Raw genomic sequence first — 22,479 nt, 5'->3', positions numbered from 1 at the left:
TTAATCTGCACAGCCCCATGGGCCAGGAATGAGTAATATTTCTTTATCCCCATTTTACAGATGGGGAACCCGAGGTTTGGAAAGGTGAAGTTACTTAGCTGAGATCCTAGAACCCCATCCACTACACTATGTGGTTCTCTCTACAAGCAGCTGCCATTCGAGTCAGGAAACACCACGCAGGCTCCTGCTCTCCCACAAGGTGCCAAGTGACCTCAGGCAGGTGCTTAACCCTCCCCGACATCACTGTCTGGTCTGAAAATAGAAAGGTTACATGAAAGGAACTTAGGTCCTTCTTACTCAGCCCCCCAGCACCTGGGAGTCCCCCCAGGAAGGAAGCCCAAGGGGAAAAAGTATCAAAAGTGTTGCAGGGAGGGGTTCCTGGGGCTGACCCCTGACTTTGATATGGTCTGTCCCGTCTGTCCACAGGAGAGCGCTTCAAGGTAGACTGCCCGGGCCCTGGCCTGAGTGGGACAGTCTCTCACACTCTCGATTTCTCGAGGCCTATGGGTCACCCCCAGCTCCCTAATGTCTCTGGGGAGACCTTGGGCTCAAGGAAGGTGACCACACCCAACTCAGCTGCGCTTTGGATTAGTTTCCTGCTCATGTCCCAGGTCACAGCAGGTCACTGTGGTTGTGTCTGACCCAAAGGCTGTTCCTTACCTTCTCAGTGACTGCGCGGGCACACTCGATGAGCTCCCTCTTGGTGTAGCTGTCGGTGGGGCACACCTGGAGGGCCCCTGCCTTCTGCACCAGGAAGATGCAGCCGTGGCCCAAGTCCTGCACACGGGTGCGAATCTGGAAGCCGATCTGCGGAGGCAGCGGGGTGGGGAAGGAGAAGCCTGATGGACCTGGCCATCGAGGTCTTCCCTGCGTGGAAAATTTCTCTGATGTGCTGTGGGAGCCTGGCTAGGAAAATTCCACTGCTATTAGGAGTCTGTGCTTGGTGAAGTGTGGAATTTGGTGGATTTTTGCTTCCCAGTTGCAGACAGTAAAATGCCCACAGTCCTCACTCAGTAAGCAAGTCTACACCTCATCATCCTAGCATATTGCTTCCCTGATATCTGCTGCCTTTCTCCTGTATTGCTTATCTGCATCCTGTGCCACCTGATAAGAATGTCAGTTAGATGAGCTCTGCTACATAATTCTGTTATTCCTTCAACAAGCATCCACTGAGCCTTTACTGTGTCGGGGCCTCTTCTAAGCAGGTAATACATTTAATTTCATTTCTTCTTCACAACAGCTCTAGAAGGTAATTAGAAGTTTAAAATGTATAGCTTTAATATTAAAAATATTTAATGTAATAACCAGGACAGCCCCCTCCTCAGTCGTACCCACACGGCCCAGGCTTCTTTTCTATCAGCCCAGTTTTTAAGTTTCCCTTAAAAGGTACATTTTTTAGAGCTAACAGCTCAGCAGGCACACATTCTTTTAATGACCTCTGGCTTGTGTGATTATAAAAGGTACTTAGCCTAAACGAAGCCAAATGAGCTCCACTGTGGATAAACTGCCATCTGTCCCTTTAAAGAGTAATAAATTCCGAGGCCACCTCCCTGAGTTTGCATTCCTCTGGCTCTGTTTCACATCAACTTTCATTTGGGTTTGATCAATACAGCTGCCATTATAATCGAACCTCCAGCCCAGGTAAGCAACTAAAAACAAAACAAAACTCTTTAAGCTTTAGTCAACATGTGTTGTCACCAAGAAATCACAATAGCAAGCAGCTGTGGCTTATCCTTCCCTCGGGCCACCTGGATGCTATCTTCCAATATCGTCCCAGTAGACAGAATTTAAGGAAGGGTGACTTTGAGGAGTGGAGGGGGCTGCAAATGTTAACTCTTCTATAATTGAAGTGCTTCCTGCTTTTAGGGAACAGCAGAATTTCCTTAACCCTTTAAGGCTCAGAGGATGTTTAAATCCATTTAACAGAAAGTTCTCCTTATCCAGAAAGTTGTGGTGTCTTCTATTGGAAGGGTGGTGGTGGGGGTGCTGCAAAAGCTGGACAATCAGGCAGGCTTCTCGCTGACCATCTCCACGTAGAACACAATAGGAGGCATACCCCAGGGTCACACAACCTAGCAGCCCTGTAAGTGCGCCTGGGCTAGTGCAGTATGAGGAGGCCCCGACTGAGGAGGGGAGAGGCACTCTGATTCAGCCCGCGGAGGGCCGGGCATGCTGTTTACACACAGCTGTTTGTGGGGTATGCTTGCTGCTTTAAGCACGAGGTCAAACTGAAGCAGGGTCCCCAATCACAGTTTAAACTCCACCTGGCTCTCAAGGTTTTTCTGATCCATATAGCTTAACCTGAAGGACCCGAGGGTCAGAGGTCAGCCAAGGACAACAGCTGTGCTGTGGGGGATGACCACAGAACCCCACATGATAAGTGCTGCTGGGAAATGGAATCTCAAAACAAAAAAATGACCTTACCAGTTTGGCCTCTCCTTCATTTATGGACAAAGAGACAGAGGCCCAGAGAAGTGATGGGATTGGCCCACGATCACACAGCCAGTCAGTCCCTGCGAAAGCCAGCCAAGAACCCAGGTCTCTAATCCCAGCACAGTGCTCTATCCATTAGATCAGTGCTTTTCTAATTTCTTTGATATTTTCCCACTTAGCAAAGCCCCCAATCCGCCCCCCCAGATAAATTGATGGAAGTAATTTATGAGTTAAAATTTATATCCTTGACTCAATAAAAAGTCAACAATGAGACTGAGTGAACCCAACTTTTAAAGTCGGGGTTATGAAAGCCAGTTACAGCCTCGGCCACCAACTCATTTCTGTATTTTGCTTTGGCTGCACAGTGTTGAGACAATCCTGTTACACGTGTCAATAGTCAACAGGAGCAGTTTTCTCGCAGTTTCCGGCCCAGAGTGCCAGGACGGAGCTGCGTCAGCCTGAGGCCTGCACAAACCACCCTGGCCCAGGGTGCGGCACTGCTGGCCCACTGGGTTACCATTGGTCCAGAATACGCTCAACAGTACATGCAGCTTTTCCTAGCAGTTTAAAAATAGTTCAATTATATTTAAAAAGTGAGACTTGAGTCAAGTGTGCAGAACTTTCAAAGCCCCTCCTGGGCCAGGGTTCTGAAGAGTAAAGTGTGAAACCAGGAATCCTGTTCCCGGCACAGCGTGAAGCCCGAGTTTTCTGTTTACAGAACGATGGGGCACAGGGAACAGCACAGACCGCTTAAATCACGGGGGTGGGAGGGAGAGGGGACCTGCTCCGGAGCTGTCCCAAACCTGAAACCTATGGCACATGTGGTAAGTGGTGGGGACACATCTCAGCCACACTCTCAGGCTCCCACAGCCCCCTCTCAAAAGGCCGTGCTATAAACACACACACCAAGGTCCTGATGCTCAGGGCCTTTCTTGGAGGTGACATCATGCATGTGGCAAAGGCCCTAAAATGTGACAGAGGCACTAGCACAATGGGCATTTGGGATGAAATTCCAGTCAGGAAGCACCGAGGAAGAGCAGCACCAGAAAGCAAAGGGATGAGATGAAAATAAGGGAACAGCTGCAAAATCCCGGGGGGTCCCGGTCAACCCAGGACTTGGCCTGGGCGGTGGGCCCTGGGCCAGGTCACAGTTACCCTCTAGGTGCCTGGAGGCCCCCTGGAGGTTTGGCCATGCAAACGTCCTGCACACTGGGCTGCACGATCCTGTCTGAACAGCATGCAGGCGGGATGTAGAATTATAAAGCACAAGCTGAAGTCTGCTTCACTCACTCATTTTCACAGGCTCAATGTAACAAAGGTTTCTCAGGATCCACACCCCAGCCCCGCTCCTGCTCTCAACCCTTCACCCATGTGGACTCCAAGAGGAGCAGAAAGGACCGTGGGCCTTGCTTCCAGCCCTGCCCTTCCCTGGCCACGGACTCACTGGGCCCACTAACCTCCTGGAGCCTTCGTTCCCTCGCCTGGGACACAGGACAGAATCTGCCCCGCCCACTTCTCAGGGCTGATGGATGACCCAGTGAAATCAAAGCAGAAAGGGCCATGGAAATGTCCACTGTTGTGAAAAGAGGCAGCTTGGTGCAGGGGAAAGAGCAGTTGGGGCAACGGTTGCTCAACAAAGCTGGGTTTGAATCCTGACTTTGCCAGAGAGCTACTTGTTAACTTATTTGAAACTTGCTCATTCCAAAAAGTTGTATAAAGTGGCTTCAACACTATAGTAGCTGTGTGTGACTTTGGGACAATTTAACTGAGCTCTGAGCCTCATTTGCTTATCTGTGAAATGGGGGAGAACAAATGATTGCCTGACATGCTGCAGGTGAGTGTACCCAGGATGGCACAACATCAGACTGGCCCTGCGGACTTGATAAACCACTCCCATGCTCTTATTCTTTCCATGGGGCCCTTAATGAAAGAGGACAACAGAATCAACTATCAACAAAGCAATCATCTACTCTACTGCACTTGCACGGAACACTTTGTACCGCCCAAGAAACATCTACAGAGGGAATACATTTTTAAGACTGTGTTCCAACAGATAAGGGCTTTAAACATGCTAAGTTTCTCAAAGCAGCACTAAACTTCTCAGCCTCCGTAACCAGACCCCCAGGGCAAGCCAACTCACAACCAGTGTTTATTATTAAGAAATGTTGCTCAAAGACATTAAACATGGGGCTTTAAATGGGCAGCTTTAGTAACGCATGACTTGAACCTCAAGGAAAACCCTCCATTCCCTCCTTGCCCAAGTAAAAGTAAAATGGAGAAGACGGTCTCCAGGTTTTGAGCCTTGAGGGAAATTAGCAGCCTGGTCTTCCTGAGGTTTTGGATCCAATTTCAATTGGAGGGAGTTTAAGAAACGGTAGTCATCTTCTATACTGCCTAAAACTAAACTAAACTGTACAGATTTTTCTCAGGCTTTAAAAGCAATTGCATCTGAAACTGGGTCAAATATACTGTCCCTCGGAGAGCTTGTGAAAGGTGAAACGACAATAATGGATGTTATCTGACAAACTTGACAGTTTCTTCTTAGATAGAAAAATGGGAGGAACAAATACAGTGTACAACGGAAGCAGGCCATCGCTCTCTGAACTACAGAAATTGTGTCTTGGAGTGGAAAGTTTAGAGTTTGACGGCAGACACCCCTCTCCTGGGCGGGGGCCGTGCGGGGGGAAGGGCTTTGGTTCTTGTCACAGGCTCTGGATGGACATTCCTGCCCACTCACAGTTTCCTCAGAGACAAAGCTGCAGTCACTAAATCTTCTCCCCAGCATTTATGCTTAGGAGTCGCTGTTCACAGGATCTGCAATTCTTTCTTTCTTTTTTTTTCAAAGAGGAAACTAATCTTAAATTGCCAAGTTGCTGGAGGGTTTTAACTTTTCTGAAGAAAGAAGTTTTCACAGTGATGTTAACAAGAGTTTCAATTTTCCATGGAAAAATAAGCAAGATAAAGCTCCTGCTTGATGTTCCCAGGGCAGAGCTATGACTTTTCCTGTAATTGTCACATTCTGGAAAAGATCAAAATGCTGACTTCGCACAGCAGAGGGCAGGGCTGCAGGGAGGGGAGCAGCTTCTTATTTGCCCTGGATATAAATATTTTCACATGCTGTGATGGGGGGCCCTCTTGGGGATACAAATAATTCCACAGTCTTGGAATAAAAAACTACGTTGCTTCAGGGATCTCCTAACCTTCTCAGTTTTCCCCCAAATATCTGTCTGGCAAATGCACACAAAGAACTTTCCTTTGCAAGGAAATTCTATATTCTCTCTGCCCCTTTTTGCTCCAGGTCACACTGCTTGTGTCTGGAATGTAAAATACATCTCAAGATGTAATGGAGAAAAGGGAGAATCTTAATGAAAACATCAGCTGCTACAAACGCAGGGCCAATAACTCAAGTAACTAGCTGTGCTTTTAACAATACATTTTCTTTCCTGGCTGCTTTGGCGTTATTTTATATTTTGCTTCAATGGTCTTGTTACAATCAAACAATCTGCTTGTTCCACAAACGGGATGGAATGCCGATGTGGGGAGGGCTCCAACAGATTATTGGGTCTTCCACTCAATAACTCAGGCAGGCCAGCATTTAAACTAACCAAGGCAGATGGTTGTAGATTGCATTTTTAAAGATTTCTAGAGACAAAGCCAACCCTCCCTTGCAATCAGTCTCTTTTAGTTTTATTCTCCCTGCAAAGCCAGACACTTCTACCCTTTGTCCAACCAAACTCTTCCTTCCAGATGATCTACTTAAAAAAAAAAAAAAGGATGGACCTTTGTCTAGACTCAACAGAATCCTGATGTGAGTGTCTGATAATTCTTTCTTGGTAGTGACTTGATAGACTCATTAAGAACAGAATTATTCATGATGCAGCTTAACTACTCAATCATTCTAAAAATCTCAAAATGCAGGTGCTGTTAGACACTTAAGTCATCCCATGCTGTGTGTGTATATATATATATATATATGTATGCAAGTACATATATATGATATTCCTATTTACATGCATTGTTACAACATATGTTAGAAAATGATTTTTGTTTGGGGTCTTCATTTCTGAATTATCTCTGGGAGCCTTTGTTAAGACATGCTTACGCCTGACTCCCAGGAGCAAGAGCAGCACCGAGTAACTTGGGGACAGTGACTGACATCGCATGGAGAAGGGAAGACCAGTCACAACCTTCTGCCTCGACAGCCCGGTTCATTTAGGAATGTGGCGAACAGGGTTTGTGCTTGATAAACGGCTTGCTGAATTCCATGGAGAAAAGTAGTTACCTTCTTCTCCCCAGCATCTCTGCAAGCCGCTTTATTATTTTTTATTTCAGGCTGAGCTCTCTTCTCTAAGGAGCCATGTAGGAGCCGGGACTGAGCCCTTTCTGTGTGTTAATGCTGACACACACGCAGCAGGCACCGTGGAGCCCCACCCACCCCGTGTGCACCCCCCTGGACCACTCAGTGCCTCAGAGGCTTCAGAGATGGGAGTTCTTAGAAAGCAGCCTTGAGGACTGAACTTTGGCCACGGTAAGACTCTTAGGGGTGCAGGCATTCTGAGGCAAAGTCTGTGCTGGCCACTGAGGAAAGTGGGCTTAGGGAAGGTGTGTGGCTGATGAAGGGAAGTCTGTAGGAGGATGGGGATAGGGATCTGAGCCAGTTCTTAGAAAGTCACCAAAAACATCTGGGTAAGACTTTGTTACATGGAAGTAGGCTACACAGTCCTTCTCAGGAGAGGGGCAGCTAAACCCCACCCTTCAGTGAGCCTTCGGAAAACATAAAAATAATTCAGGAAAACATAAAAGTAATTCAGGAGTAGCAGACAAAAGGAAGAGGGCAGTGGGTGTTCTTCCCTTGGCATCGGTGATGGTCCAGGGGACAGTGACCTGATAGAGCATCGTAAAGAGGCCTTCTGTCTGAAAGCCCACCTGCCTAGATGGCCCCAGGTCTCAGCCAGTTGGCCTCAGAGAGGACAGTGAGCCTTGAGCACAGGCTGGGGCTCCTGGCTCTACATCTGGGAGCTGGCAGCACAGCAGTGGGCCTCAGGCCTGCTTCCAGCTCTGGGGCTGGGGCCTCCTGGAGTGGAGCTAAGCTATGGAGGATCCCCCCACCCCCACCCCCAGAGTGGGCACCAGCATGGGTTGGCTTCTTAAAACAGGGGCTTAAGGTGGCAGACCTCCTCTGGTTCCGCCGTGGCTGCTGCCATCTGGCCCTGGAGAGCCAGGTGCCCATAGTCACTGGTCATTTGTGAAGCCAGTCCTCCCAACTCCTCCGGGTTAGTAACCGACTTAGTCATCTGGAAAAAGAAAACAAGCAAGACACAACACACACACACAAAGAAAAGCATGAGAACCATGTGTTAATACCTTTGGAAGCCAAAGGATTTCATTCACTTTTAAGCTCTTGGCTTGCATGTGGGGCTGGACACTGGGGAGGGTGGTTGAAGCAAAGCCCATGCTGCATCGCACACAACAGGCCAGCGGGTCCTGGCCCAGCCCGTGGGCAACATGCTGGGCTTGGGCCACACAGCACGGAGGCCAGGCCCTCAGGGTCCACTCTGGGAGGTGAGAGTGGCAGCCCAGCCAGCCCTGCCCTGTGGGTCAGTCACCAGAGGAGTTCCCGCAGGAAGACCCCGGGGGGCACATGCCTGGTCACACACTCCTGCAGAGGGTGCATCTGGGGTCTAGGGCCCCAGAAGTGGGTCCTGCTCGGACACGACAGGGCACGAGGACAGGGCTGGTAGGGACTTCTCAAGTCTAAGAAGTGACAGATGAGACAAATGCTCTGGGGGAAGACATTTATAAAGAACACAGCTTTGTAGTAAATCTGTGCCAAAGAAGGGCAAGGTTTCAGCCTCAAATTGAGCGATGGGCATCCTGCAACCTAAATGGTCAAGATCTACCTTTTTATTCTCAAGATATTCTGTGTTTTCCTCCTGCTTCACAGAAAAACTTACCTCAGTTTATCCTACCTAACTGCTGTGCTACTTTCGTCTTTTTCCTCTTCCTTTGACACACATGCCTTAGTTCCCACAACAGCAGTTTTAACTGCCACCCCGAAAGCTATCCTTGTCCCTCCTGGGTACGAGGCTTCCCGCCTGCTTCACCTCTTCTCTCGCTCTGGTGACAATACTTTCTCTCTGCAGCATTTAAAGACCTTGATTTTAAAGGGCTTAAGAAAAACCCTTTTAAATGACTCTACATCCACTGAGGTGGGATGGAATGTATAGCCATGTTTACCAGGAAATGTCAGGATTTCAGGTCGAGGTGTGGGGTCCCAAGAAATGCCAAGCCCCGAGAAAGCGAGGCTGGACCAAGCGCCACTGCATTTGGGCCTTGTCATATGGGGCACCACGATTCTGGGGCACTCAATGCAGTGAAGCAGGGCTGTTGCCCACTCAGGGCCCAGGCCGGCTATCCCAGGAGCGGCAATGCAGCCGAGGCCGGGCCCCTTAAGAACATGGACTGCAAGGGTCAAGATAGGCGGGCTGAGAACCTAGCCTGGGAGACATTCCAGAAACACCCTGAGGCCACTCACAATGTTTGCACCTGTGCTCCGTTGTGTTCCCTGCTTGGACGGATCAGCACTGTCCGGCTGCTGATCTGACCCATGACCTGCCCCTGAGCAGGGCCAGCTCGGCCCCATGCCAGCCTTTCTCAGTCACTGAGATGGGCACTGTTCCTCCCTCCCTCCCCAGCCCAGATCCTTTTAAACAACAAGCCTGGCACAATCACACAGTTTCTAAGAATGAGCAGCAGCAGCCAGGGAAGCCTTTGTGGTCCAAGCTCAACCTCTAGTGGACACAGGACTACATGACAAAACTATCCAGACAGGCAGTGGGCCTGATGGGGCAGGAACCACACGATGGCTCAGTCTGGCCCCTCTAATGGGGAAGGCTGCTTGATGTCTCAAACTCAGGCTCATGTGGCAGCATCAAAGACACACCTTTCAAAATTTTATCCTGAGCTACCTGAACCTACAAAAGTTGAGTGGAACTGTCATACTAGTAGCCTAGTAATTCTTTGAGGACACCATTTGTCATCTTTTGTACAACTTTTTAACATATCAAGATAGCATCCCCTCTCTCAATGCCATTTATATCTAAAGATCCATATAATTATGACTGCATTAGTTTTTAGCAAAAATAGGTTACCTCTAAAAGTTACATGCCTCCTATTGTCAGGAATTTTATTTTATTTTATTTTTTAACACATAACTATGTTATTTCATTTTTCCTGAAAGACTGGCAATCTTATTGTTCTAGTACTGTAATTGGATCTGTCAATCTATGTTTTATCCCCAGTATCTTCTCTTGTACTATAATTTTAATCTCTAAAAACACCTCAAGTCCTTTGTAAGGTGAATAGGATTTTTTTTTCTTTCTCTGCAACTCCTTACTTCTCTCTCATTTCCTCCTTGATTCTCATTTGCTCTCCTTCCTTTGCTCCCCTGTCCTCATGCCCAAGTCTCAGCCATCTCTAATTTCTTCTCGGCGGATGGGGACTTCTGGGCCACAGGCAGCCACAGAGACCACAGATAAAGGACAGAAGCTGGAGCCCAGGAGGAATGAGAAACACAAGCTAATCTCTCCAAACAGAGCCAGGAATTGAAGACCCAGGGGTGGTGTGGATAAAAGGGCCTTGACAGTGGGTGGGGCCATTCTTTTTCTTCTTACCATTTCCTGAGCTGTTACCGCAATGGCTTTAGAATATTTGACCACAGTCGTCTGATAGTCGACAAATGTTCCCTTTGGTTCTGGAGGAGTGCCATCATCCAGCTAGAGGAGAGGAAAAGAACCCAAAGGTCATAAGAGGACAGTTGAAATGTGGACTGTATGCATTAGAATTAGGAACTTTAGACGTGGAGAGGCCCTCAGAGTTTCTTTGGCCCAGAGTCACTGGACTCCCACACCTTTTGCAATGAGGACTTCAAAAGAGGTGTATGTGAGGCATTTGAGGTACATAAGGAAGGAGCCCCCAGCCTTGCCGGAAGGCCTTTCCAGAGAATGTTTTAGCCAAGTCTTACCCGGGTGAGGAGTTTGCTACCTGTATAGGGTGGAGAAGGGGTCCCAGGGAGAGGGAATAGCATCCAAGCATATGAAGGTGGGAGTGAGCTGGACAATTGTAGGAAAGCTCAGAATGATGGAAATGGCTGGGAGAGGAGGTGGGATTTATATCACAAAGGGCTTCCCCAGATGTCTTTAACCTGGAACACTCACTTCTGATCCTCGTCAGGAAAGAAGAAATTGGAAGCAGCAGATACAATTTGTTACTCATCTCACTCCAAGAGCAAGAGGAATTGAGAGAAGGGCAAGATCGCTGTGGGGTGGAAGAGTTAAAATGGGACAATGGCCACTCCTTGAAGGGTTAGGGACGTATTGGTTCAGAAGACTTGTATTCAAGACCTGGTTTCAGGGCTTGTGAATAGGCTGGTTGCTTAAACTCTGAGTCTCAGGTCCTTCACTGGAAACTTCTAAGCATCAGGATCAACTGAGTTCACAACTGGTCAAGAACTACATGAAAGAAGAGGAGGTGATGACTATGATAATGAAGAAGAAGACAATAATGATGATCATATCAATGATGATTACGATGAAGAAAAAGGCAATCCATCTTCCCCACATCATTGTTACTGTCACCACTGGTTGCTGAATGACACTCAACAGGTGAGAAGACAGGTGAATATAAATAAAGAGTAAGATCAGTGAATAGAGGGGGCTGCTGAGAGTGGCGGGAATGAAGCTGCATCTATTTAATGAAAAACCTTGAAATCATGAGAAAAATGGTGGCAGTCGGCGCAGGCAATGGCATATTTGAGAAGATCTCATTGGCAGCTCTGCCAGGTAGCTTGTAGTCAGGGAAGAGATGGGGGGCGGTGAAGAGGGCAATTCGAAAAATGTTAGATGGAGTCTTCAGTAAGAGCTACCCCTTGTGAGCAGGCATAAGCTGCAGCGTGAATTGAAGGGCTGTATCGCTGTAGCCTATGTGTGATGATGTGTGTTGCGTGCTCAGCCTGGGATGTAACTTCCACCAAACCATGAACACACAGTATGGGTTACATTTGTCTTTTTAGGTTTCTTTATCAGGGAGATAGATGCTGCCAAATATCTCCATCACCCCATGGGAGCCCGGCAGGTCAGGTGAGGACTGAGCTGTGAACTCATACACTCAGGAGAAAGTGACTGTATCTTCTTAATACCAGGAGATGTGCTGAGAGTCTTCATACGAGTTGTGATGTAGCTGCAAACGCTCCAGAATTTTGGAGCTAGAGGGCAGCTTAGAATACAGGGGCCATCTGCCACCAGGAGGAACCTTCTTCTAGTCTGAAGACAGTGAGAATAGTAAGAACAAAAGAGTGAATTTAAAAAATTTTCAGATTTAGTGGAAAGAGCTTTCCTTTATTCTGAGATTATAGCCTTCCTACTGTTTTCTGATGTTACCATGATCTTTCTTTTATGAGACAGTGATATAGGTAGCAGTGGTTTTGCTTGTTTTGTTTCTTTAGTTTCTTTTCTTGCCCCATCATCCCTGGCCAAAATCAAAAATCAAAACAAAACAAACAAAAACACCAAACAAAGAAAAGATACTGGGTCACAAAATCCCAAAGGTTGAGCACTAATGACAATGAATGGGAAAACCAAGGTTCAGAGAGCTTGAGTGATTTGTCCAAGGTCACCCCTAGAGCTGATTACTTCTTATTAATTTATTAGTCTCCAAACCTTACTGGGCTAATCACAGAGAGAGAACCTCAAGAAGAATCTCCATAGCAGAAGTCTCAGAAGTGTCAAGAATTGGATTCAAGTTAGAATTAACTTTGGATACATTCACATTTTTCTTCCAGTAACTGTCTTTGAGAATTTTAGGTAATGATTCTAAAAGTATATCAATATTTTAACCAAATAACTGAGACTCAGAAAATGCCAGATTTCTAATGCCTTGCTGCTTCAGGAGAGGTTCAAAAATCCTGAAACACCGCTGAATACAAAGTCCTAGCATGGGTAGGCTGGGGTGGGCTGCATAAAGGGATGGGAAAGAGGTGTTGTACGGTACACCTTGGGTGTCAGGCCTGGGTAGGTAAGGATTTAGGGTTATCAATGAAACCCCAAATGTATACTTTACAAAACCAAGGTGGCGGGGGTGGAATTCTTTGTTCCTGGCCTCTGTGGCAGTTCCTAATTATTGCTCTCAGGTAAGCCAGACTTATCCTCCAGCGTTTCTGACTGCATGACATCAGATTGCATGAGAGCTGCTTTCCCTATTGAAAATCCATCACAGCAGGCAAGGCTCAGCAGTGATCATGAAAGGACTTCAGGAACCTGACTTTCATCATCCAGAGATTTATGAAACTCTTCCCTATCACTACAGCGATTGTGAAAAATACCTTTTCCTAAGAAGAAAAAGATTATCATCTGGATTTCTAATTTGTACTGAGAAACTTTGAGCACCATTATTTAATATCCTTGGTAGACACATGGCTTATTTTCAAAGCTCTCGTATTCTGATATCCTGAAAACCAAACAAACCCAGTGAGGCTCATCCAAAGGCCTTGAAAAAGAGGAGAATTACACTCATTTTCTGCCAAACTGTCCATATTTGAAGTGTGAGAAGCCCACAGCAGAAATTATTGGGGTGCTTTAACAAGGCAAAGCCTGGAGTTTCAAGTCTCAGAAAGGAGCCCCAGCACCCCTGCCTGGATTGTGACTTCATCAGTCTGATAATAACTGTATAATGTTTAAGGGGATTTATCCTAATTATAGTTTCAGGCTATTATCTCTTTATGGAGATATGAACTAACCAATCTTCTCTAAATTAGCAATTAAAGACTCCTTATTATCCTGAAAAACCATAAGGCTGTATTCATAATTTGACAACGGACATTTCAAAACACAGACGGTGTCTAAAACTCTTGGCTATGCTCTCAGAGGATAGCAATGAGATGTTTATGAACAATTGTTAATTCTAATGAATATCACACTGACATGACTAATGAGGATTCCGTGGGGGAAGGGGCAGAAGATACAGAGTTGAAACTGTCTCCAGTCATATTTCCATACTGAGAAATGATGCTCATGGTATCTTCTATATCCATCGCCTACAAGAGTTCACTGAGGACTTGTATGCATACTGCGTCAGTGGTTTCTGCACTTGGCTAGATTTTAAAAATCTGAAGAGATTTAAAAAATACAAAGTTACCTAGCCTCCACCCCATTGAGATTTCAGGGGAGCAGCGCTGGGGGAGAGCCCAGGAATGTGCGTTCTATAATGATCCCAGTGATTCCAAAGTAGCCATTCCAAAGACCAGCACTTGGGAATCACTTCATTATTTCATTTCGGAGTTTGTTCCCTACAACAATTCTATGAGGTAGACAGGGGAGGCAGATAAGTATTTCTAATTTTATAAGTGAAGTAACCAATGATCCCTTCTGCATCTCCATTTTCCCCTGTGTAGAACTGGAAGGAAGGGTACAACTGGCTTACCACAGTGATCAATGAGCAATGAAGAATGAATAGTATGTTGGACATGTAATAGGGGACGTGTGATAGGGCACCTGTACAGTAATCAGAACTCTCAAGAAAAGGGAAAAGGTGCTCTTCAGAGAAAAGCACCTGGGGACTACATCAGAGGGAAGCCCTGGACAAAATGGGGTCACAGAGTAGGAGGGAATGTTGGGGAGCCCAGGCCCACCTTGCTCATGGCTTCTGTGATGGCGTCGACCATGCCTCCCACCAGCCCCACTTCACTGGCAGCTTCATTCAGTGTCACCATGATGTCGTCCACGGCTTCCTTCATGAGCTGCGCGGCCTCTGTGATGGCATCGTGGGTGTGCTGTGCCTGAGAAGGGGGAGGGGTGGAAGGTGCTGAAACATCCCCTTAAGCAGAACAATGGTGCTCAGTCTCTTAAGAACCATTTTACTGCTTTTAAGAATAACCTGAAAAAGCAGAATATGAAACTATATCCCCATTATAGTGCACAGCAATGTATTCTATATTTTTCCTTTATTATCTTTGCACATTGGTCTTAAGAATCATAAAAGCATACAGAAAAAGATCTCTTTATAATGCAAAGGAAAAATAAAACTGCAGTATTGAGCAGCGTCTTATGACATGACTAATTTTATGTTACTATGTTCGGGGTGGTCGAGAATGCCACAGATTCCCAAATATACGAGTTGACATATTTAATTAAAAAAAAACACAAGTCATATAAAGGAAAAATGTGTTCACTTCAAAGCTTCCCAGCATACTTTAATTCCCTTTCTACAAGTAAGATTGCTTTATGGAAATGTAGGTACATACAGAAGAGATAAATCTGTAGAAGACCAACAGGTTTTCAAACTATGTCACAAATTACATTGCCGTGAGGTGGGAGGAATGAATAAGCAAAGTGCTCCAGGGACAGACTCTCCGCAGGCAAAGTCCTGGGTGTTCATGAGTTTCCCTAGATAGTACCTTGGAGATGTCAAGCACAGGTAGGAGCTAGAGAAGTGAAGGAATGAAAGGATGAAACAATGATGGGTGCTGGGCTCTCTGAAAGATACCTCAAAGGGTAACAAGATGCAGGGAAAACAGCTAAGGTCCTGGGTGGGGGTAAGGAAAACCTTAGTTCTAGTTCTGGCTCCGCTGTTAACTAGCTTCCTAAGTAAAGTTGGAATGATAACAATGCTATGCAGTGGAATTCTAATGAGCTCATACTGTCCAGATCCCTTATTTCTAATAAGAGGAGTCTAGTTTGGGGGCCTATGCCCATACCTGGGAAATCTGACCTAATGCCAGGCTGTTAGCCTCAGAGCTGTGCTGCACCCGGGCACTGCAGGCAGTGGCCATGGTCCCCTGGCCCACTCCCGGGGGAAGCAACCCTTTCACAAGGTCCAAGAAATTGCATTTTTACTTTGGTAGAGGAGAAGGTAAGAAAATCAGTGAGATTTAACTCTTCTGAGTGATTGAAATAAAAGAGAGTTCCAAGAAGAGGATACATGAGCCATAGGAACTAGCTCTGTCCACAGTACAGAAAAGCCTCGGGAACCAAGAAGAGTCCTTCCAAAATGACATCTGCCAAGATGTGACATATGGTGATCACATATGGTATTCTTGAGGCAACTGTGTCTGGATGTAAATGGTAATTATGGACTATTACTACTCAGATTACTCCAGAAGATAACAATGAAGGAGAACCTTGAGGAACAAAGATTCCTTCACTCTTTACCAGACTGGTGCCCACCTTTTCTGTTTTCCAGACCCACAGTTGGGGCAGGGAGGCAGCCTCTCTCTAGACTTATTTCCCCTTCTCCCTTGCATGGAATCCTGGCTGCTGCCTGCCTGGCTGGCCTTCTTTCAGGTCCGCTCTCTCACCCTCTGTCTGCAGAGACTGGTTCTGTTCACCTTCTCCATCCAAATCCAGGCACCAGACCTGGGAGTGACTGAGCCTCAGGTCATTCGAGCCCCAGCCATGTCTGACTGCAGTGACAGGAGGGGCTGAGCTCTGGGAATCTGCAGGCCCACCAGAGTTAGCACTAAAATGGTGTTATAAGTCACCAGTTTTAGGATGGCTTGTTTACAACAATAGCTAATTGGAACAGTAGCTCAGAAGGGCTCCTAACCCAGACTTGGGGTCAGGAACTCTTCAGAGGAGGTGTCCAGATAGAAAGTGAACCCTGGAGGAAGAGTCCAGTCACTGGCAGAGGTGATGGGGTGAGGGAGCAGGGGAGCATTCCAGGCAGAGGACACAGCCTGTGCAAAGGTCCAGAGGCCAGAAGGAATGCAGAGCAGAGGGTGAGATGAAGCACCGCATGCAAAGGGCCTGGCACACAGCTCCTGCCTGCCTTCTGTTCTCTCACCCACTCCAGCTGGGCTCTCCAACAGACCGTGTGCTTCTGGCAGACCATTTACTCAGCTCCTCTTTGGAAGCACAGTGTTCACAGGAAATGAATGGCCTGCTGAAGTCACCAGGTGTGGCTAAGTAACCAGTGAGACAATTTTATTTTCAGAAAATTTTTTTATAAGGATAACCTTCACAGGCTGTTGGTGCCAAGTTCTCTGGAGAGACTCATTTAGAAATAAATGAAACCATCTGTTTTTATGTTGTGCAACAGGCATGAGTGGCAGAGCTGTGGGCAGAGAGGTGGTTTGGGGGAACTCAGAATGGGACAGGCCTTCTCCTTTCCCCCCAACCCTGAGCCAATGACTGGGCTCCCTCAGCTGCGGTGACACATTCTCGCTCTCTCGACTGGACCAAGAACACCTGAAAACACTCCCGACGATGTAGGTAAGATGCCACAGGTTCACATGTACGTTATACAGTGCAAGAGCCCATCTGCAGGCCCAATGCAACATTCATAAGTTTTAAAATCTATGCTCTTGTATCTTGGCTCCAGCATTTCAGCATTTCAGCATTTTACAGCAACAACAATAAATGTCAAACCATGTAATAGCATCGATGGCAAAGACAGTCACTAGCATTGAAGAGGGATTCCTCAGTGCCAGGCACAGTGCTCACCTCCTTTAACCCTCACAGTCCACTGGAAGGCAGGAACCGGATGACATCCTTGTCAGGGAACCCTCTGACAGTCACAATATGGAAATGGGAGCTTATGCACTAGAGCTTAGAGACCTGGTGGATGACAACTGCCATTGACCAGATGGCCATCTGTTGAACTTATATGTCACTGGTCAAAAGGAAAATGAGCATATGGCTAGATCAGATCAAATTTCTCAGCACTAGTGGATAAATTTACCATAATGTAGGGAAAATGCCATCTCCAAGAGGGAGATTTCAGCCTGTTCTCCTAAACAGGGGACTTTTAAAATAAGACAAAGCCACCCAGGTGCCACATGGCAGAGGCAAGGGGCCTCAGGATCTGCTACCACTCCTAGAAGCTGGCGGGGTCACCCTCACTAAGTGCCCTCCACTGCATGTCAGCATCAACCTGGCCCTCACTCAGATCTATCTGTCATTGTGGACTGTCTCGCCCATGAGCTTACTGCCAGTTCACAGTCTCCAAACTTGCTCCTTAGAGCTCCCCAGGGCCCAGCCTGCATATGTCTTCCAACTCCTAGTAGCTTACCATCAGATGAGCTCCGACCCTGGTGTTGAACAGTAGAGTATTTGGCTGGTCTTCAGCCTAGGTCCCTCAGAGGGAGCCTTCTAAGCCCTTAGCATTTCCTGAGCAACAGGAGGGTCTCTATCATTCATGGTGGGCCCCTTAAACCACACATTTGTTTATGCTAACAAGGTGACTCATGGTGGCCCCCAGGTAGTTTTAAGACAGGGTCTGGCCATGCTGGAAAGACCAACCATGCAGTTAGAGGGTTGGCGCTTTGAGCAACATAATATTAGCCTGACCTCCATCTAAACTCTAGGGAGATGAGAGGACTAGAGATTGAGTCATTGGTTATAAGACTGAATCTGTGAAGCCTATGTAACAAAATCCCAATAAAAACTCTGGACAGTGAAGGAAGAGTGAGCTTCCCCAGCTGGTGATGCATATTACTGTGCCAGAAGGTGACAGCCGAGGACATGAAACTTCAAGTCTGGGACCCTCCCTCATCCTCGATGTCTCTTCTTTTGGCTGGTTTTTATCCTTTATAATAAAACTCTATTTTTAACTAGAGCTATTTCTTGAGTTCTATGAATCACTCTAGTAAATTATAGAACCTAAGGGGTAGTGAGATCTCCTGACTTTGTGGCCAGTTGGTCAGCATGAGGGTGGCCTGGGAACCCCAGAGCTGTGGCCGTGGCTGTGGCTGAATCGGTGGCAGTTTAGTTGGAACCTGTGCCCTTAACCCATGAAATGTGACCTAGTGCCAGGGAGTAAGTGCCAGAGTCACACTGCACCCAAGCACTGACCAAGGCTGCCCTGACTCTCCTCGGGAAGAGATGACCCTTCCAAAAGGCCCAAGAAATTGCATCTTTATTTAGGTAGATGAGAAGGTAAGGAAGTCAGAGAGAGATGGTAAATAACTCTGAGTGATTAAGTGTAATAGAAGTCTAAGAGGAAGCTGCGTGAGCCATGGAAAAGCGGCCCTGTCTGCAGAATCAAAAAGCCTTGGGAATCAGAAGAGTTTTTCAAATACAACATCCGACAGGATGTGAGATATTCAGATCACGAAGATTATCCGAAGGCAACGGGATGAACATCTCTCTTAGGGATGCAAAGGAGTATCCTGGTAATTTAGGTTGATTGCTGATTTCATGGTACAGAGTAGGTAAAGTACAAAACGTGCAGATTGCTTTATTTTGATGACAAAAGCCTGAACGAGAGTATCTCCTGTATATAACCCTCCAGAGAAAACATCTCATACACACATATTCTGATTTATAAAGAAGGTAAAATGGAAGGTGTGTATTCCTCTAAATCTCACTTAGAATGAGATAAATATTAGTGGCACAAAAATCCAGCAAATCTACACATTCATGTTAAACAAAATACTGTTGATCCTTGATCAACACAGGTTTGAACTGTGTGGGCCCACTTATATGCAGATTTTTTTCAATAAATATTGTAAATGCATTTTCTCTTCCTTATGATTTTCTTAACATTTTCTTTTCACTAGCTTACTTTATTGTAATAATACAGTATAAGAGGTCTGTCCAGAAAAAGTCCAGTCATTGTTAATGATTACCATTAACAATGATGTAACCTGGCAGGCAAGGAGAGTGGACTGGAATGCACCTGCATGAACAATGATGACTTCACTGCAACAGTCAGTGGGGGCAGTAGACACCATTGAGTGAGCATGTGTAGTGTGTGGCCGTCACATTCAAAAGACTGAGCAAGTAAAGCAACGCATCTGCATCACATTTTGTGTTAAGCTTGAACATTCCTCCACAGAAACTATTTCGATGATTCAGAGGTCTACAGCCATGGGCAGCTGGTGATTGGCAGCTTCATACAACAACGCCCCCACTCATGCATCACGTTTCTTGCAGAGTTTTTTTTGGTGAAACATCAAATCACCGAGGTGACTCAGCCCCCAACAGCCCAGATTTGGTGCCCTGTGACTTCTGGCTTTTCCCAAAACTAAAATCACCTTTGAAAGGGAAGAGATTTGAGACTGTCTATGAGATTCAGGAATATATGGTGGGGCAGCTGGCGGCGACTGGGAGAACTCTGTGAGGTCTCAAAGTGCCTACTTTGAAGGGGACTGAAGCATCATTGTCCTATGTACAATGCTTCTTGTATCTTCTTCAACAAATGCCTCTATTTTTCATATTACATGGCTGGATACCTTCTGGACAGACCTTGTATAATTCATATAACATAAAAATATGTGCGAATTGACTGTATGTTATTGATAAGGCTTCCAGTCAATAGTAGGCAGTTAGTAGTTAAGATTTTGGGGAGTCAAAAGTTATACATAGGCTTTTGACTGTGCAAGGGGTCACTGCTCCTAACCCCTATGTAATTTAAGGGTCAACTATACACATTTTGGGGAAGAGGTGAAAGCTGCTTGCCAAGTATCTGCTCCCCCATAATGCCTAAGGAAGGTGTCAGAAGCACATTTCGGAGCAGCAGCAGTAAATCACAAAACTGACCTCTGAATTCTCTGGGAAATGTAAAGGGTACTTTCTCCACACTGAGGCACCAAAACCTACAAAAACACATCCTTGTCCTTGGCTGTCCCAGAAATGAATTACTGTCCCATCTGCTTGTGATGAGGAACTCTCTAAAAGGCCTGCTTTCCTTCAGTCTGCATGTTGAAGTTTTAAAGATCCTTAAAGGGATAGCTCAGAGCCCCCTTCTGTGAAGTCTCCTCTGATTACCGCAGGCCTCACCCAGGGCCAGTTCCTCTAGCTTCAACAACAAACCTCATCCTGATTACTCAGCTAATCCAAATCACACACGTGGGCTAGCTGAGCACACTAGTATCAGACACCCAAAGACACAGCGGGCTGTGCTCTCATTAAAGCCTGCTTAACCAGCCCACAGCAGCCTGGAAAGTGGAGTCAGCTGGCCCCAACAATGAGCTTGTTATTTTAGAGTCTTGTCACTGCTCCTCTCGGCACAACACAGGAGAAAAATCAGAAGGTTGTTCTTTTTTGGAAGCATGTCTGAAGTCTACTTCCAAGGGAACCCGATTTCTTCATTATAGCGCTTCAGCTACAAAGCACAGCACAGGCAGGCATACACATCACAGGAGTCGGAAAATGGGAGAGAGCTTCAGGGGGCAGATCTCAACTTTGGTAGAAGGAAAAAACAACTAGTAATTAGAACCGCCCAACAACGTTTAGACTGTGTATTTGCTGAGTGCTGGAGGCACAGCTGGAGGGGCCCTTGAAGGAGAATCTAGGAGGGGACTTGGTTGTTAGGGGTGAGTGCAGAAGGGGCTCAGTGGGTGAGGGTGAGGCTACACGGGATTCATGAACACCAGGCTCTGGGGCAGCCACTTTTTGCTTAAAACACATGTGTCAGGCTCATTATCTCATTTAATCTCTACAACTACCCTAGAGTGACATTCATTATTAACCCCATTGTTTAGATGGGGAAACAAAGAAATGAAGTAATTTGCCAGCAAGAGGCAGAGCTGTGATTTGAACCCAAGTATGTCAGATCCCAAAGGTGGTGCTATTTTTCACCAAATCAAAGTTACTGATCACTATTTAACCACATTTCCTCTGCAAACAGGGACATACATGCATATAACACATATAAAACATACACATAACACATACATACATATATATCTCCTAACACATAGCAAATAACACATCTAGTAAATATCTACCCAAAGAATGGCACCTAAAGGAATTAAGCCTATGCATCTGGCCTCTTCAGGAAGGGCTTAAAAGCCAACTTGTAGTGTCCAGGAGTCCTTTGTGACGAGCCTGTCTGAGTTTGCAGACAGAGCACAGGTTGAATGACATCATTGAGGGCTACACAGAAACACCTGCCTTGTCTTTACTCGTTCTAGTTCATCATCCAATGCTTCAGGTCATTCGCTGAAAGCTATTCCACACTGGTCTCCAGCTACCACTTCCAAGCTGATGTCATTGTAAAGCTTACAGTTGAGGTTCCTTGGTATAAAACAGAACCTCATGAGGAGCTCTCTAAGATATTAGCTGTGGAGACATAGCAGTAAATAACCCCGGAGAAAAGATAACCCAGAACTGGGTCCTGAAGGTGAGTCCTGGCTCCTCCAGTTTGGGGAGGGTGCAACGGGGACTAGCTGGCTCTGGGGCACCTACCGCTGATCTCCCACAGGCAAAAGGGTGTCCTTGTTCTTGTTGCTCTACTCCATGGCTTCAGTAACCAGACTTATTTTTTTCCCCAGAAGACTCAGAACAATGTGAGGGCACTGGCCAACTCTTAATATTTTTAGCATTCCCATAATTAGGTTCTTCATAGATGCCAGATACATGAATAGAAAACTGAATAAAGGAAATGCATGTCTAAGACATTATTCATGCATCTGCCAGAATGGTGTCCTTAAACTACCGATGGGTTTTGTCGTTCCCCACTGCTTATAATAAAGCCCCAACTCCTTAGTGTGGGAGAGGAAAGCTGTCACAGTACAGCCCAGTCTATCCTCCCGACCCATTGCCTCCACACTCCGCACGTCCCACATACATCAGACTGCATGCTCCTTTCAAAAGCCATCAGAATTCTTTTATAACCCTAGCTACACCTTTGCATATGCCCGTCCCTTCTCCGAGGAAGTGTCTAGCCACTCTTATGGGCTGGGCAATTTCCTTTTCTGAGATCAAACAGCCCAATGTCCCCACTTCCCTGCAGCTTTACTTGACCTCTCTCTAGCCTTGGCTTTGGGCAGAGTTGGCCTGTGAGTCCACAAGGTGAAGGCTCAGTCCTGACTCTGCACCCACCCTTAGTGATCTCAGACAACTGACCTGAGCACTCTCAGTCTCCATTTCCACATCTGTAAGTGGGAAACTTCCTACTTCACATTATATTTATGAAGATTAAATAACTGGTGACAGCCAGCATTCAAAAACGATTAGGTCTAATACTACTTTGCAGTTCTCTTAAGTCTTCTCTACTGTATTATGCTATCAACTGGAAGACTTTGCAGATGTTAGCAGAACACATTAAAAA

The 22,479-nt window shown here is 46.3% G+C and overlaps 1 protein-coding gene across 1 annotated transcript in view; it reads right to left on the bottom strand.

Moving 5' to 3' along the window:
* TLN2 (talin 2) overlaps nt 1-22,479 on the bottom strand; it is a 426,734-nt gene that overhangs the window by 53,972 nt on the left and 350,283 nt on the right. The window contains exons 46-49 of the mRNA XM_090270695.1: nt 14,117-14,263; nt 10,107-10,208; nt 7,608-7,727; nt 661-807 (exon numbers count right to left, since the gene is read on the bottom strand). Of these exons, the coding sequence (XP_090126821.1) occupies nt 661-807; nt 7,608-7,727; nt 10,107-10,208; nt 14,117-14,263 (516 nt within the window). The remainder of the gene's footprint in view (nt 1-660; nt 808-7,607; nt 7,728-10,106; nt 10,209-14,116; nt 14,264-22,479) is intronic.

This window comes from Furipterus horrens, unplaced genomic scaffold, assembly GCF_987537825.1.
Source record: "Furipterus horrens unplaced genomic scaffold, mFurHor1.1.pri manual_scaffold_3, whole genome shotgun sequence".
Taxonomy (NCBI): Eukaryota; Metazoa; Chordata; class Mammalia; order Chiroptera; family Furipteridae; genus Furipterus; species Furipterus horrens.
The sequence above is the reverse complement of the archived record's forward strand: the minus strand, read 5'-3'. Positions and strand labels throughout refer to the sequence as shown.